Source organism: Aquarana catesbeiana, linkage group LG11, assembly GCF_042186555.1.
Source record: "Aquarana catesbeiana isolate 2022-GZ linkage group LG11, ASM4218655v1, whole genome shotgun sequence".
Classification (NCBI taxonomy): domain Eukaryota; kingdom Metazoa; phylum Chordata; class Amphibia; order Anura; family Ranidae; genus Aquarana; species Aquarana catesbeiana.
Genome location: NC_133334.1, coordinates 52,477,009 through 52,489,926, shown reverse-complemented (window position 1 = coordinate 52,489,926; position 12,918 = coordinate 52,477,009). Strand labels below are relative to the sequence as shown.

Here is a 12,918-nt window from a genome sequence, read left to right as displayed (position 1 = left end):
AGTGTCATTGGGAGGAATTATGTCCCATTGTTTGCATCATTGGGAGAAAATTGTGCCCCGTCATTGGTGCCATTGGGAGGAATTGTGCTTTATTGTTGGTATCAGTGGGAGGAATTGTGTCCCATCATTGGTGTTATTGGACGCCATTGTTGGTGTCATTAGGAGAAATTTTGCCTCATCATTGATATAATTGGGAGAAACTGTGTCCCATTGTTGGTGGCATTGGGAGAAATTGTGCCCCATCATTAGTGTCATTGGGGGGAATTGTGTCCCATTGTTGTTGTCATTGGGAGGAATTGTGCCCCATCATTGGTGCCATTGGGAAGAATTGTGCTTCATTGTTGGTGCCATTGGGAGGAATTGTGCCTGTTCATTCTTGTCAGTGGGGGGGAATTATGCCGTACTGGTATCAGTGGATGAAATAGTGCCTCAAGGGCCAGATAAAAGTAAGCCACATCTGGCCCCCGAGCTGCAGTTTGGAGACCACTGCTCTATATCAATACAGATGTGGACAATTACTGAAGGGTTATGAACTTTTCTACCAACACTCACCCCAAAAATATGCTACATTTCCTATTTTGTAAAAATACACTAAATAGCACAAAATAGGTAAGAACCCCATACATCATAATGAATGGGATTACTATTTAAAATGCCTTTTCATGCAGTAAAATATTTGCTTTCTATTGCAGGAAAAGCAATCCTGTGCGAAGGACAAATATATTATGAAGCAAGCATGATTTTGATATTCTCTGGGAGTAAAAACTAGACATGTGCACACTGAAATATTTCGTTTCGGAATTTCGTTTTTGTCCGAAAAATAAATTTATTTAGTTACTCCCGAAATTCGTTTTTATTTATTTAGTTTTTCGTTAAAAATTGCATTCGTCCGAAAATCCAAATTAAGGTCGAATCTGTCATTGAAGGCTTATGGTGTCTGTTGAATGTTCAAAGAAGATTCGACGGAGCAGCTAAACTGTACGACGCCATATAGTTTACCTGCTCCGTCGAATCTTCTTAGAACTATCAACAGACACCATAAGCCAAAGTACGTGTGTACTTAGTTCTAGCTATTTTACTGCTCCTCCTCTTTGGTTACAATCAGCCAATAACATTCATCATCATCATTATTTTTATTTATCTTTTCTCCCCTACGTCGAATCTTTTCTCCCCTACGTCGAATCTTTTCTCCCCTACGTCGAATCTTTTCTCCCCTACGTCGAATCTTTTCTCTATGTAGAATAATCTTGGACTAATAGAGTTAAGGTTAGGCACATTCGACCACAGGTTTGATGGACACAGATTGTTATTGTCATCATCATGTCGAATCTCCTATCTATATCGAACTGTTGTAGCAACGAAAACGAAAATAAAGCATTTGTTTATGTCGCATCTTTCGTTTTTCGGATTCTGCACTTTCGTTATCGCTTGCTAACAAACGATAACGAAAATACTTGAAATTCGGACGAAAATGGATTCGGACGAAAACGAATGCACATGTCTAGTAAAAACTGTGCTGCTGTTGTGAACAGGGTAATGTGATTGTGTGTAACTGAGCTGTTTAGAGAGCTATTGCATTTCTGTTAATGCAAAGACAGCATCTGTATTTCCTGCAGTATTAGAATCTGGTATTCCCGGCTCTATCTCAGCATTACAAATTTATGACAAAACTGTCAGTGTCCGACCACAGTTCAGACTTGGTAATGACTAAGGGCTTGTTCGAGTGGTGTTTTTTCCACACTGGTTAAACACCACCGCTAGGGCACATAGAGGCACGCCAGTATCTGTGGGGCAATATTCTTCCCACTGTTCAACACTCACCTGGTATGTAAAACTTTTAGGGTACCCCGTCTGCTGACCGCTAACATGCAAACATTTGGAACCTATTCACATCAGCAGGAGCTTCTTATGTTCTGTATAGCACATGCCCACTGATCTGCTCTAACTTTTTAAATCTTCATTAACCACTTCAGCCCCGGAAGATTTTACCCCCTTCCTGACCAGAGCACTTTTTGCGATACGGCACTGTGTCGCTTTAACTGACAATTGCGCAGTCGTGCGACGTTGTACCCAAACAAAATTGAGGTTCTTTTCTTCCCCACAAATAGAGCTTTCTTTTTGGGGTATTTGATCACCTCTGTAGTTTTTATTTTTTGCGCTATAAACAAAAAAAGAGCAACAATTTTGAAAAAAAAAAAAAGCAATATTTTTTTACTTTTTGCTATAATAAATATCCCCAAAAAATATATAAAAAACTTTTTTTTTCCTCAGTTTAGGCTGATATGTATTCTTCTACATATTTTTGGTAAAAAAAAATCTCAATAAGCGTATATTGATTGGTTTGCGCAAAAGTTATAGCGTCTACAAAATAGGGGATAGATTTATGGCATTTTTATTATTATTTTTTTTATTTTTTAATAGTAATGGCAACGAGCTGCCCATTTTTATCATGACTGCGACATTATGGCGGACACATCGGACACTTTTGACACTATATTGGGACCATTGTCATTTATACAGCGATCAGTGCTATAAAAATGCACTGATTACTATATAAATGACACTGGCAGGGAAGGGGTTAAACACTAGGGGGCGATCAAGGGGTTAAGCGTGTCCTAGGGAGTGATTCTAACTGTGGGGGGGATGGGCTACCTAGGACATGACATTGATCACTGCTCCCGATGACAGGGAGCAGTAGATCTCTGTCATGTCACAAGGCAGAACAAGGAAATGCCTTATTTACATAGGCATCTCCCTGTTTTGCCGCTCCGTGACACGATCACGGGACACCAGCGGACATCGAGTCCGCAGGTCCCGCGGGCACGGTCACGCGCCCACAAAGCCGCATCTTAAAGGGGACGTACCTGTACGCTCATTTATGATGCCGTGCCATTGTGCCGATGTCTGTCGTCGTGCACTGGTCGGCAATCGGTTAAAATGACCCAATGGGGTTGATTTACTTAAACTAGAGAGAGTAAAATCTGGTGCAGCAGTGCATGGTAGCCAATCGGCTTCTAACTTCAGCTTGTTCAATGAAAGCAGACCTTCAGCCTCCCAAACATGATCCTGCCTCTCCACCCTGCCTCCCACCCTCTGCAGGAATAGGGTTTTTTTATGTTTACTTCTTTTTTTTAATAGAATGTCCACCGCCCCATGAACATCACTTGCCTTAGGCGAATGACGTGCACACTGACCACTGTGCCTCCCAGGATGTTTATGCCACATATCCCAGGAGGCATAGCTTTTTATTGAGGAAAGGAGGAGGGTGTGGTCCTGTCAGCGTGTCATCAGGAGGCGTGTCATCGGGAGGCGGACCGGCTGAACCCGGAACAGCCGTCAGCCTAGCAATGACGTCACACGGAAACATGGCGGCATGGGAACGAGCATTGCCAGAAGAGAAGAAGCTCTCAGCTGGACAGTGCTGGATTTGCTTGGTGGTTGAGAATCAAAGGTTAGCAAAACTTACTACCAGGTAGGTAAGGCTTAAAAAAAAAAAAATATTGGGGGTGGTGGATACAGATCCGTTTTAAGCTTTTGACCAAAAAAAAACCTGGAAGCTGATTGGTTTCTACGCAGAGCTGCCCCAGATTTTGCAGTCTCTTGTTTTAGTAAATCAACCCCAATATGTCATCTCGCTCAAACGTGTTGTGTTGGGGTGTAGTGAGTCACACCTGCTGCGAACATTAACACATTGCCTTGGTGCGTACTGAAGCCATAGGACATAAAGCAAATGACATTGTCTATGCATTGGGACTACGTTGGGAAACCCTGCCATTCATTTGGTGATGGGGGGGGGGGTCATAACCTAATATCAAATGCCCAGTAACAGCACCAATGAATGCACGGCCTTAAAGCGGAACTTAACTTTTTCAGTCAACATTAATTATTTTTAATCCGCATGCTGTTAGCATTAGTAAATAGATAGGAAGGTAGATTATGTTTACTTATTTTAAACTTTTTTTTTACATTTCTTCAGTTGCCTCCTGGTTTCTGGTCTAGGCCATAATGATGTCATACATCCCAGAAGTCTTCATCTGCCTTTTTTTTTTTTCATATAGAGAAGGGGGTGGGGCATTCTCGACTAACCACACCCTCATGCCTGCATGCCAAAGCTAAGGGCAGATGGATTTCAATAAGTAAATGCTACATGAATCTGCCCTTACTTACCCAAGATGCCTACAGCTAAAAATGCTGGGGGGTGTTTTTCCAAGGGATCTCTCAACAAAATAAAGTAGGGAGACATGAATGGATGAGTGAGTTTACTTTGAATAGTAAAATCAATTAAATAGCGTTTTCAGTTTGTGGCATTCAGAAAGAGTTTAGTCCTGCTTTAAGATGGTTTAATGGGTTTTTGCATCTTTAGATGTTTTGCATTTATTTATTTATTCTACTCTGTCTACTTTTAGTCACTTTACCATGACAACTCTTTATGTCAAAAATATAACCTCAAAATTGGGCAGAAGGCAACAAGGCAAAGAACAGTTACAGTATTTAGCTGATCTCTATAAATATAGACACCTCTGTCCTATGTATTTCTAGTTTTACATTAGTGATCACCAATACCAGCTAAATGTAAGATTAGTATAACAGCAAAGGTGTCAAAAACACTGTCTAGAAGCACTATGTAAAGCCAAGGTTTAGAAGACACAGGATGGGTGTATACTGTATATATAATAGAGATGTGTGAAATGTGTTGTAACCTCTCAGGACATACAGTAACCTCAATACTGGCTTTTATTATAACATCTGTTGGTAAAGTTCCATATTAAACAACATTCAAATGTCATCATTTTCTGAAGCAAGCTTGAATTTGATTGGTTCCTGTGAGCCAATTCAGGCAATTGTTATAGAAGTCATTTTAAATGGACCCATTGTAAATCACCCCAAAGCACAACTTCATCTTATTGTACCTTTGCAACAATTATTTTTTTCATATTTCATAAGTCAGGACAACAAAATAGTCAACTTACGGAATGAACTACCCTTATAGTTGTGTGGGCTCTTAAAGTATCTATTGGGGTTATTTATTAAAAATGGAGAGTGCAAAAGCTGGCGCAGCTCTGCACAGAAACCAATCAGCTTCCAGCTTGATTGTCAAAGCTTTATTGAACAAACTGAAGTTAGGAGCTGAGGGGTTGATTTACTAAAGGCAAATGGTCTGTGCACTTTGCAAAGTGCAGTTGCTTCAGAGCTTAGTAAATGAGCAGAAGCTCTGCTGACTTCTTGTATCCAATCATGTACAAGCAAAAATGCTTTTTTTTTTTTTTTCCTTGCACATGATTTGGTATTCTTTGCAAAGTGAAGCTTCACCTCATTCACTAAGGCCCGGAGCAATTGCACTTTAGTAAATCAACCCCTAATTGTCTACAAAGCACAGCTGCACCAGATTTTGCACTCTCCAGCTTTATTAAATCAGCCCCATTGGGGTTGATTTACTAAAACTGGAGAGTTTCCAATCTGGAGCAGCTCTGTATAGAAACCAATCAGCTTCCAGGTTTTATTGTCAAAGCTTAAAGAGGAAGTAAACCCTGTCAAAAAAAAAAAAAAAAACACCCTGCAGGACAAAGGCATAGTGAGCTAGTATGCATAGCATACTAGCTCATTATGAATTACTTACCTGAGATCGAAGCCCCAAAAGCGACCCTCATTCACGTCCTTCGTTGCCGCCATGATACTCGGAGTGACTTCTGGGTATCGCTGCTCCGGCGCTGTGACTGGCCGGGGCAGCGATGACGTCACTCCGGCGCATGCGTGCGGGAGCCATCAGTGACGGCATGATCGCCTTCACTAACGGCACGCTCAGTTTTTAGGAAAATATCTCCTTAACCGTGTAGGTTAAGGAGATATTTCTTGCACCTACAGGTAAGCCTTAATCTAGGCTTACCTATAGGTTAAAGTGGTCTGTAAGGGTTTTACAACCACTTTAATTGAACAAGTTGAAGTTAGAAGCTGCACCAGATTTTGCACTCTCTAGTTTTTTTAGTGAATCAACCCCATTGTGTCTAGACAGACATTGTAAATTGTAATCTAACCGTAGACACATCCCAATGGCAAAAGTTTAAATCTACACATCTCTATAGAAAATATTATAGGTATGGTAGGTATAAACAAAATAGTTGTATTCTGGTTAAAATAACTAATTTAAATATTATTTAATTGTTGCAAATCGATCTAAAGCAAGTTGCAAGACAAAATAGATAGATAGACAGACAGACAGACAGACAGACAGACAGACAGACAGATAGATAGATAGATAGATAGATAGATAGATAGATAGATAGATAGATAGATAGATAGATAGATAGATAGATAGATAGATAGATAGATAGATAGATAGATAGATAGATAATATAATTTGCCAATCTGGCTAATAAATGACACCTCCAGACTACTCAGTGGTGGATTTGTTCTTCCTGTAGACTGAACTGACTCATTAAATCAGCACTGTAAGTTCCTTTTTATTAATGCCATGCTCACACAAACAATTATTATAACTCGGGTTTCTTTGCTATACTGTAAAGTGCAGTAAAGTGAATTGTGACTGGTCTCTATGGGTTCCTGCCCATACCACCATATTTGCTATCTCTTAAAACAACTCCCACACAGAAGATTCCTTCTGAGCAATTTGTTACTGTGGAGCTATTGTAGACACATTGGGGTTGATTTACTACAGGCAAATAGACTGTGCACTTTGCAAGTGCAGTTGCACCCTTCTAGGATATTTGATCTAGAGCGTAGTAAATGAGGTGAAGCTCTACTGACTTCCAACATCCAATCATGTGCAAGCAAAATGGCATTATTTTTTTTTTTCCTTGCATGTGATTGGGTATTCGTTGCAAAGTGAAGCTTTACCTCATTTACTAAACTCTGGAGCAAATACCCTTAGCAACAGCAATTGCAAAGTGCATAGTCCATTTACCATTAGTAAATGAACCCCATTGCATCCTAAAAGGATACCTTTTTTTTTTCTCATCTGATCACTATTTTTTTTGCAAGCTTTAAAAACATATTCAAATGTTGAAAGATTTCCAGAATCCTGAAAGACATCCAGAATTTCTATTTCTCAACAGACATATAACTCATTATTTGTTATGGACGCAGTGGGGGTTATTTACTAAAACTGGAGGGTGCAAAATCTGGTGCAGCCCTGGATAGAAAGCAATCAGCTTCCAGGTTTTATTGTCAAAGCTTAATTGAACAAGCTAAAGTTAGAAGCTGCTTGGCTAGGCACAGGTGCACCAGATTCTGAGTGCACCAGTTTTAGTAAATCTCCCCCACTATGTCATTGAAAACAATCTTTATATCATTTCAAGATTTATGTAGTGCCCTGGTGCCCAACCTGCAGCCCCTGGGGCCACAAGCAGCCCTTTTACGTTTACTATGTGGCCTTTGGGGCTCCTGCAGGCAGAAGTCTGTATTTTGGTGCTTACTCAAGCCAGTGAAGGAACATTTTTATTAGACTGGCTTCTACGTAGGCTTTTCTGTGTTGTCCACCCCTTTTCTCTTTTTTTTTCTTTTAGTTTTCCCTCAGAGCTTTTATACTGCTTCTTGCTGAGAGAAATATAAAATGTGGCACAAGTAACTTTTAAGGGGGCTGTAATAGCAGTGATCTTTTGCAGTCTCATGTTATGTGTCTCCAGTCTATGATTGTCTCTTGAAGCATGTACCTAGCCTTCAACAATTCTTATAGTATGTATAAAGTCTCTGATCATCCCTTGCAGCATGTCCACAGTCTATGACCATCTCCTGTTTCATATTCACAGTGTCTGACCCTCTCTTGTAGCATGCCCATAGTCCTGGACATCTCGTATTGTACGTCCATGGTCTCTAACCATCTCTTGTAGCATACCAATAGACTTGGACCATCTCCTGTTGTATGTCCAATCTCTGACCATCCCTTATAGCTTGCTCATAGCCTCTGACCATCTCCTGTTGTATGTCTGCAGTCTCTGACCATCTCCTGTAGCATGCTCATAGCCTCTGACCATCTCCTGTAGCATGCTCATAGCCTCTGACCATCTCCTGTTGCGTGTCTGTAGACAGCTTTCTGTAGCGTTACATTCACAGAACTTTATGTATGGCCCTTTGAGGATCTTAGGGGCTGCACTTAGGGCCCCTTATAAAAAGTGAGTTGACTACCACTGGTATAATGTATAATTAACATGCTTTTTTTTATACTAAGGGGTTAATTTTGCAAAAACTTAATCAAAGAAAACAAGAAGCACTGCAGTCAATTTCCTTGTTGAATTTGAAGTATATAAATTCTAAAATAGTGGCAACAATTACTTTGGCAACCCAATAAAGTATAAAAAAAACAGGGATTTCAAACGTTGATGCTCAATGCTTAAATTCAGCCTCCTGGTCTCTCCTATACCATCTACCAAGCAGGCAGGCTGGCATGCATTTTAAACACATATTTTCACATGCTCCCCAAAAGGTATGACATACACAAAATTATAAAAAGGTGTTGGTCTCTACTCTGACCAAAATAGGTCCAAAATCTCAATTTGTTTACTTTACACAAAATTTCTTTTGCTCTAAAATAGCACAGTATACATATACAAAGACGCACATACCAGCTGTGACTAGAAGGCTTCAGTAACGTATTGGCCGCACCCTGTTCTAAATTAGTTGGGTTATTGGGTAAAGATGTTCAAAAATGTATCAGAATGTACAAAAAACAACAAATCAGAAAGCAGAAAGATGAATTTTGTTTGGTCCCCATAGATTTGCATTTTCTTTGCATTTTCTTTGTGCATCACCATTGTGCTTCTTGAGCCTGTTTGCGCTCCAATCCAATTTTTTTATTATTCTAGAAGAATTAGGAGAGGTTAGAGGCACATCATGACCCCAAAAAAAAGTTAACTTACCATAGAGATAAGAGTGTACCCTTCCATTCTTTCAACCTGCAGCATCCAAACATCCAGGAGCCCACACCTTGGCTCCCAGCACCCCGAGAACTCAAGGATAGGCAGACAGAGGAGAAGGATGTCACCTGCTAACTTCCCCTACGGGTGTATGTGATCGGACAGGGTGCACACAAGCTGTCACTGGCCCTGATAATGAAGTTTTCCTTTTTTCTGCACAAGTTCCTTTTTCCTACAGCACAGCACTGTTGGTCACAAATATACGTGATGTCATTGCATCAATCTTCTAGACACGTCACAGGAAACATGTCCTTTTGGCCTGTGGTCAATAGATTCCTCCTACTGTATATGGCTAAGCTATACCAGGCTGAACTAATATGGATTAAAACCATTATAGACAGCCTATACAATAAACATGCTGTCAGGTAATACCCTTTGAAAAGCAAACTCCAGCCAAAATGTTTATATTATTAAAAAATTAGAGCCTACATCAGGTTTTTATTGCAGGCTGTGTTTCTGCTGAGGAGATTCGACCTCACTTCCTGTGAGGAAAGAAAATGATGGAAAATGTCTCTGTAAAGCAAAAACATGTACACATTTTAGTAGAGTGGGGAACAGTTACAATTTCTGACAATATTTTTATTGCTGTCTGTGCTGGTGACAACCACACCACCTATTTCTTGGTTTTGTTGTCATCAGTATAATTTTGGTTGACTAAAAATAAAATTGCTCATAATTTTCGTTAGCGGTACTTTTCCAGTGATAAAAACGAAACAAAAGTGACTCCAATTTTTGTCAAGGAACGGAAACGGAAAGAAAATGTGAGGGAGGGATGTTTACCCACATGAACTTCCGCTTTCCTCGGAGCCTCCCCCTCTAATTTTGGGAGTGTTTCCCCTCTCAGCAAGCAAGGTAGCGGCCGTAGTGTGCTCAGTGGCGTGGCGTGCTTAGCACAGCATTACAGGCCTCCTCAGACTACAATCCAGAGCACTGGGCAGCCTTTACAGGCTTTCCGAGTCCCGACCCCCCCCCCCGCCCGAGACTAGAGCACTTTTTGCAGCATTTCAGGCTCAGACGACCGTCCGGAGCACTGTGGGCATTACAGTCTTCCTCAGACCATCCAGAGAACTCACTGTGCATTACAGGCCTCCTCAGACCATCCCGAGTACTCACTGTGTATTACAGGCCTCCTCAGACCATCCAGAGAACTCACTGTGCATTACAGGCCTCCTCAGACCATCCTGAGAACTCACTGTGCATTACAGGCCTCCTCAGACCATCCAGAGAACTCACTGTGCATTACAGGCCTCCTCAGACCATCCAGAGAACTCACTGTGCATTACAGGCCTCCTCAGACCATCTGGAGAACTCACTGTGCATTACAGGCCACCTCAGACCATCCCGAGAACTCACCGTGCATTAGAGGCCTCCTCAGACCATCCAGAGAACTCACTGTGCATTACAGGCTTTCTCAGACCATCCCGAGAACTCACTGTGCATTACAGGCCACCTCAGACCATCCCGAGAACTCACTGTGCATTACAGGCCTCCTCAGACCATCCCGAGAACTCACTGTGCATTACAGGCCTCCTCAGACCATCCCGAGAACTCACTGTGCATTACAGGCCTCCTCAGACCATCCTGAGAACTCACTGTGCAATACAGGCCTCCTCAGACCATCCAGAGAACTCACTGTGCATTACAGGCCTCCTCAGACCATCCAGAGAACTCACTGTGCATTATAGGCCTCAGCAGTCGTCCAAGAGCACTCCTCACTGTGCATTACAGGCCTCCTTATTAGATTTCTTTTCACTCAAGGCAGTGGCGTAACTAGAACATTCATGCCCTGGTGCGAAAAACCATAAAGGGCCCCCCTGACCCCCCGGCCAGGGCCCTTTCCTCCAAACCGGGCGGCGAAACGCCAGGGCCCGGTCGCAAGTTTGACTTTGTGACTTTATTTTTTACAGTATTTTAGGGGCCCTGTTGGGAGGCTTTGATGAGAAATGAAAGGTCTAAACAGACCTCTGATGTTTCACTTTTGAGCCAGAGAAAGGAGATTAAGGACACAGTCTTCAATCTCCATCTCTGCAGCCTCAGCTGCGCAGAATAAATAGACAGGAATAGCTCTGTACAGAGCTTCCTGTTCATTCACAAACTGAAGCAAAATAAACACAGTTTAGGATGTTTCATTTATGAATGGACAGATCGGTATGGATCACTGACTCTCCATTCAGAAAAGGCTCCATCATGACATATACCCTGCAGCTGGTGGGAGAGGGGAACTCTGAGTTGTTGTGGGGACGAGGGGGGGGGGTCCAGGAGAGAGCACAGGGGGCCAGGAAAAAGCACAGGGGGGCTGGAGAGAACACAGGGGGGCAGCAGAAGGAAGCTGCATAGGAGGAGCGTGGGGGCGTCTGCATAGAGAGGAACCTATCTCTCCATTTCCCCCCTGCTTCTCCTGCTCTCCCTCCCTCAGGCATTCAGCAGCAGCCTGACTCACTGTTCACTGCCCTCCATTCTTTATAAATAAATAAAAAATCTGGGGGAAATTGGGTTTTAAGTTTTTTTCTCCAGTAATGGGTTTAACTGTTTTTACTAAGGCTCACTATAGATGAAGGATTTGTATAAGAGTTAAAAACTGCCACATTGCTCGCCTCTTGGTATCAGCATCAGAAGTGGAGTCCTTTGGTAATTCTTTCTGTTCCAGTGCAGAGGAAATGCTTAGGCCCACTTGCATGGACATTCTTAAACAACTTAGAAGATCTTCCATGGTGGCCATGAGCACCTTTAGGCACTGGAGGTGCTCAGTATCACAGGAAAGGTTTAGATATCGCAAGAAGTGCTGGAAATAGGGAACATCCCCTCTTTTTATCAATCTGTTGACCACTAGCTTTAGAGGGTGTTTATATATGAAGATATAGGAGGACGGTTAAATATGAAGACAAAAACTTCAGCTTACAGTGGCCCAAGACTACTATCTTACCCAAGTTTAAAGTTAGACTCTATGGAAAGAGAGGTGGCAGAATAGGAAGCACTGGTAGGTCTGTATTCATAGTTCTTGCTCCTTTAGACCCCATTCACACAGGGGCAACACGACTTGCAGGTCGCCTCAGCGAGGCGACCTGCAAACGACTGCCCGGGCGACTTGCAAAACGACTTCTGTATAGAAGTCTATGCAAGTCGCCCCAAGTCGCCCCCGAAGTCGTACAGGAACCTTTTTCTAAGTAGGAGCGACTTGCGTCGCTCCCCTTAGAACGGTTCCATAGCACAGAACGGGAGGCGACTTGTCAGGCGACTAGGTCGCCTGACAAGTCGTCCCTGTGTGAATGGGCTCTTAGGCCTACTATGTTGTGTCTCCCTTTCTTACCCCAGTTCACTGGCTAGCCTTAGTATTATCCTTACAAGATCATCATATAGCCACATGAGGCATGCCTAGGCTGGGGGTGGACAGGCTAAAAGAGACAGTTTGCCCATTTTGTGGCAGTACATCTACAACAATGGTCAATCTCAATGGTACAACAATGGTCAATCTCTGTCCTCAAGTACCCCCAATAGGTCATGTTTTCAGGATTTTCTTCAACTTGCAGAGGTGCTTTAAATAATTTCTGTTTCAATCTTTTTATTTTGTTTTTAAATAACAATAAAAACACTAGAAAAGCTACAATTTCTGGGGAAATTGTGAAAAGTGTTCTTGCCTCTACAACTGGAGTGGGCGGAGTAACTGGGTGGAGTGGCTTGAGTAACTATTTTAAAAAGTATCAATAGTAGTAAAAAAGTTGAAGAAGTCCCATAATTAGCTGAAAGAGCTGAACATTTTTTTCAAAAATGAATTTTTTTTTTTTTCAAAAATGATTTTTTTTTTCAAAAATGATTTTTTTTTTCCAAATTTTTTTTTTTAAATGATTTTTTTTTCAAATTTTTTTTTTTTTTTAAATGAATTTTATTTTTTTTTTTCAAAAATGAATTTTATTTTTTCAAAAATGATTTTTTTTTTTTTCAAAAATGATTTTTTTTTTTTTTTCAAAAATGATTTTTTTTTTTTTTTCAAAAA

At 41.4% G+C, this 12,918-nt stretch overlaps 1 protein-coding gene across 7 annotated transcripts in view; it reads right to left on the bottom strand.

Annotated features, from left to right (window-relative positions):
* The window catches only part of SPI1 (Spi-1 proto-oncogene), a 103,203-nt gene that overhangs the window by 65,505 nt on the left and 24,780 nt on the right, over positions 1 to 12,918 (bottom strand). For 2 of the 7 annotated variants that reach the window (XM_073604359.1, XM_073604361.1), the window contains exon 1: positions 8,871 to 9,120. The exons of 3 other annotated variants lie outside the window; for them this stretch is intronic. Coding sequence is in view for 2 of the 4 variants with exons in the window: in XM_073604361.1 (XP_073460462.1) it covers positions 8,871 to 8,915 (45 nt within the window). In the remaining 2 variants the exon portion in view is untranslated. Of the gene's footprint in view, positions 1 to 8,870; positions 9,122 to 12,918 lie in introns of those variants that run through there. 2 more of the 7 variants (XM_073604357.1, XM_073604362.1) reach the window with 2 other exon arrangements.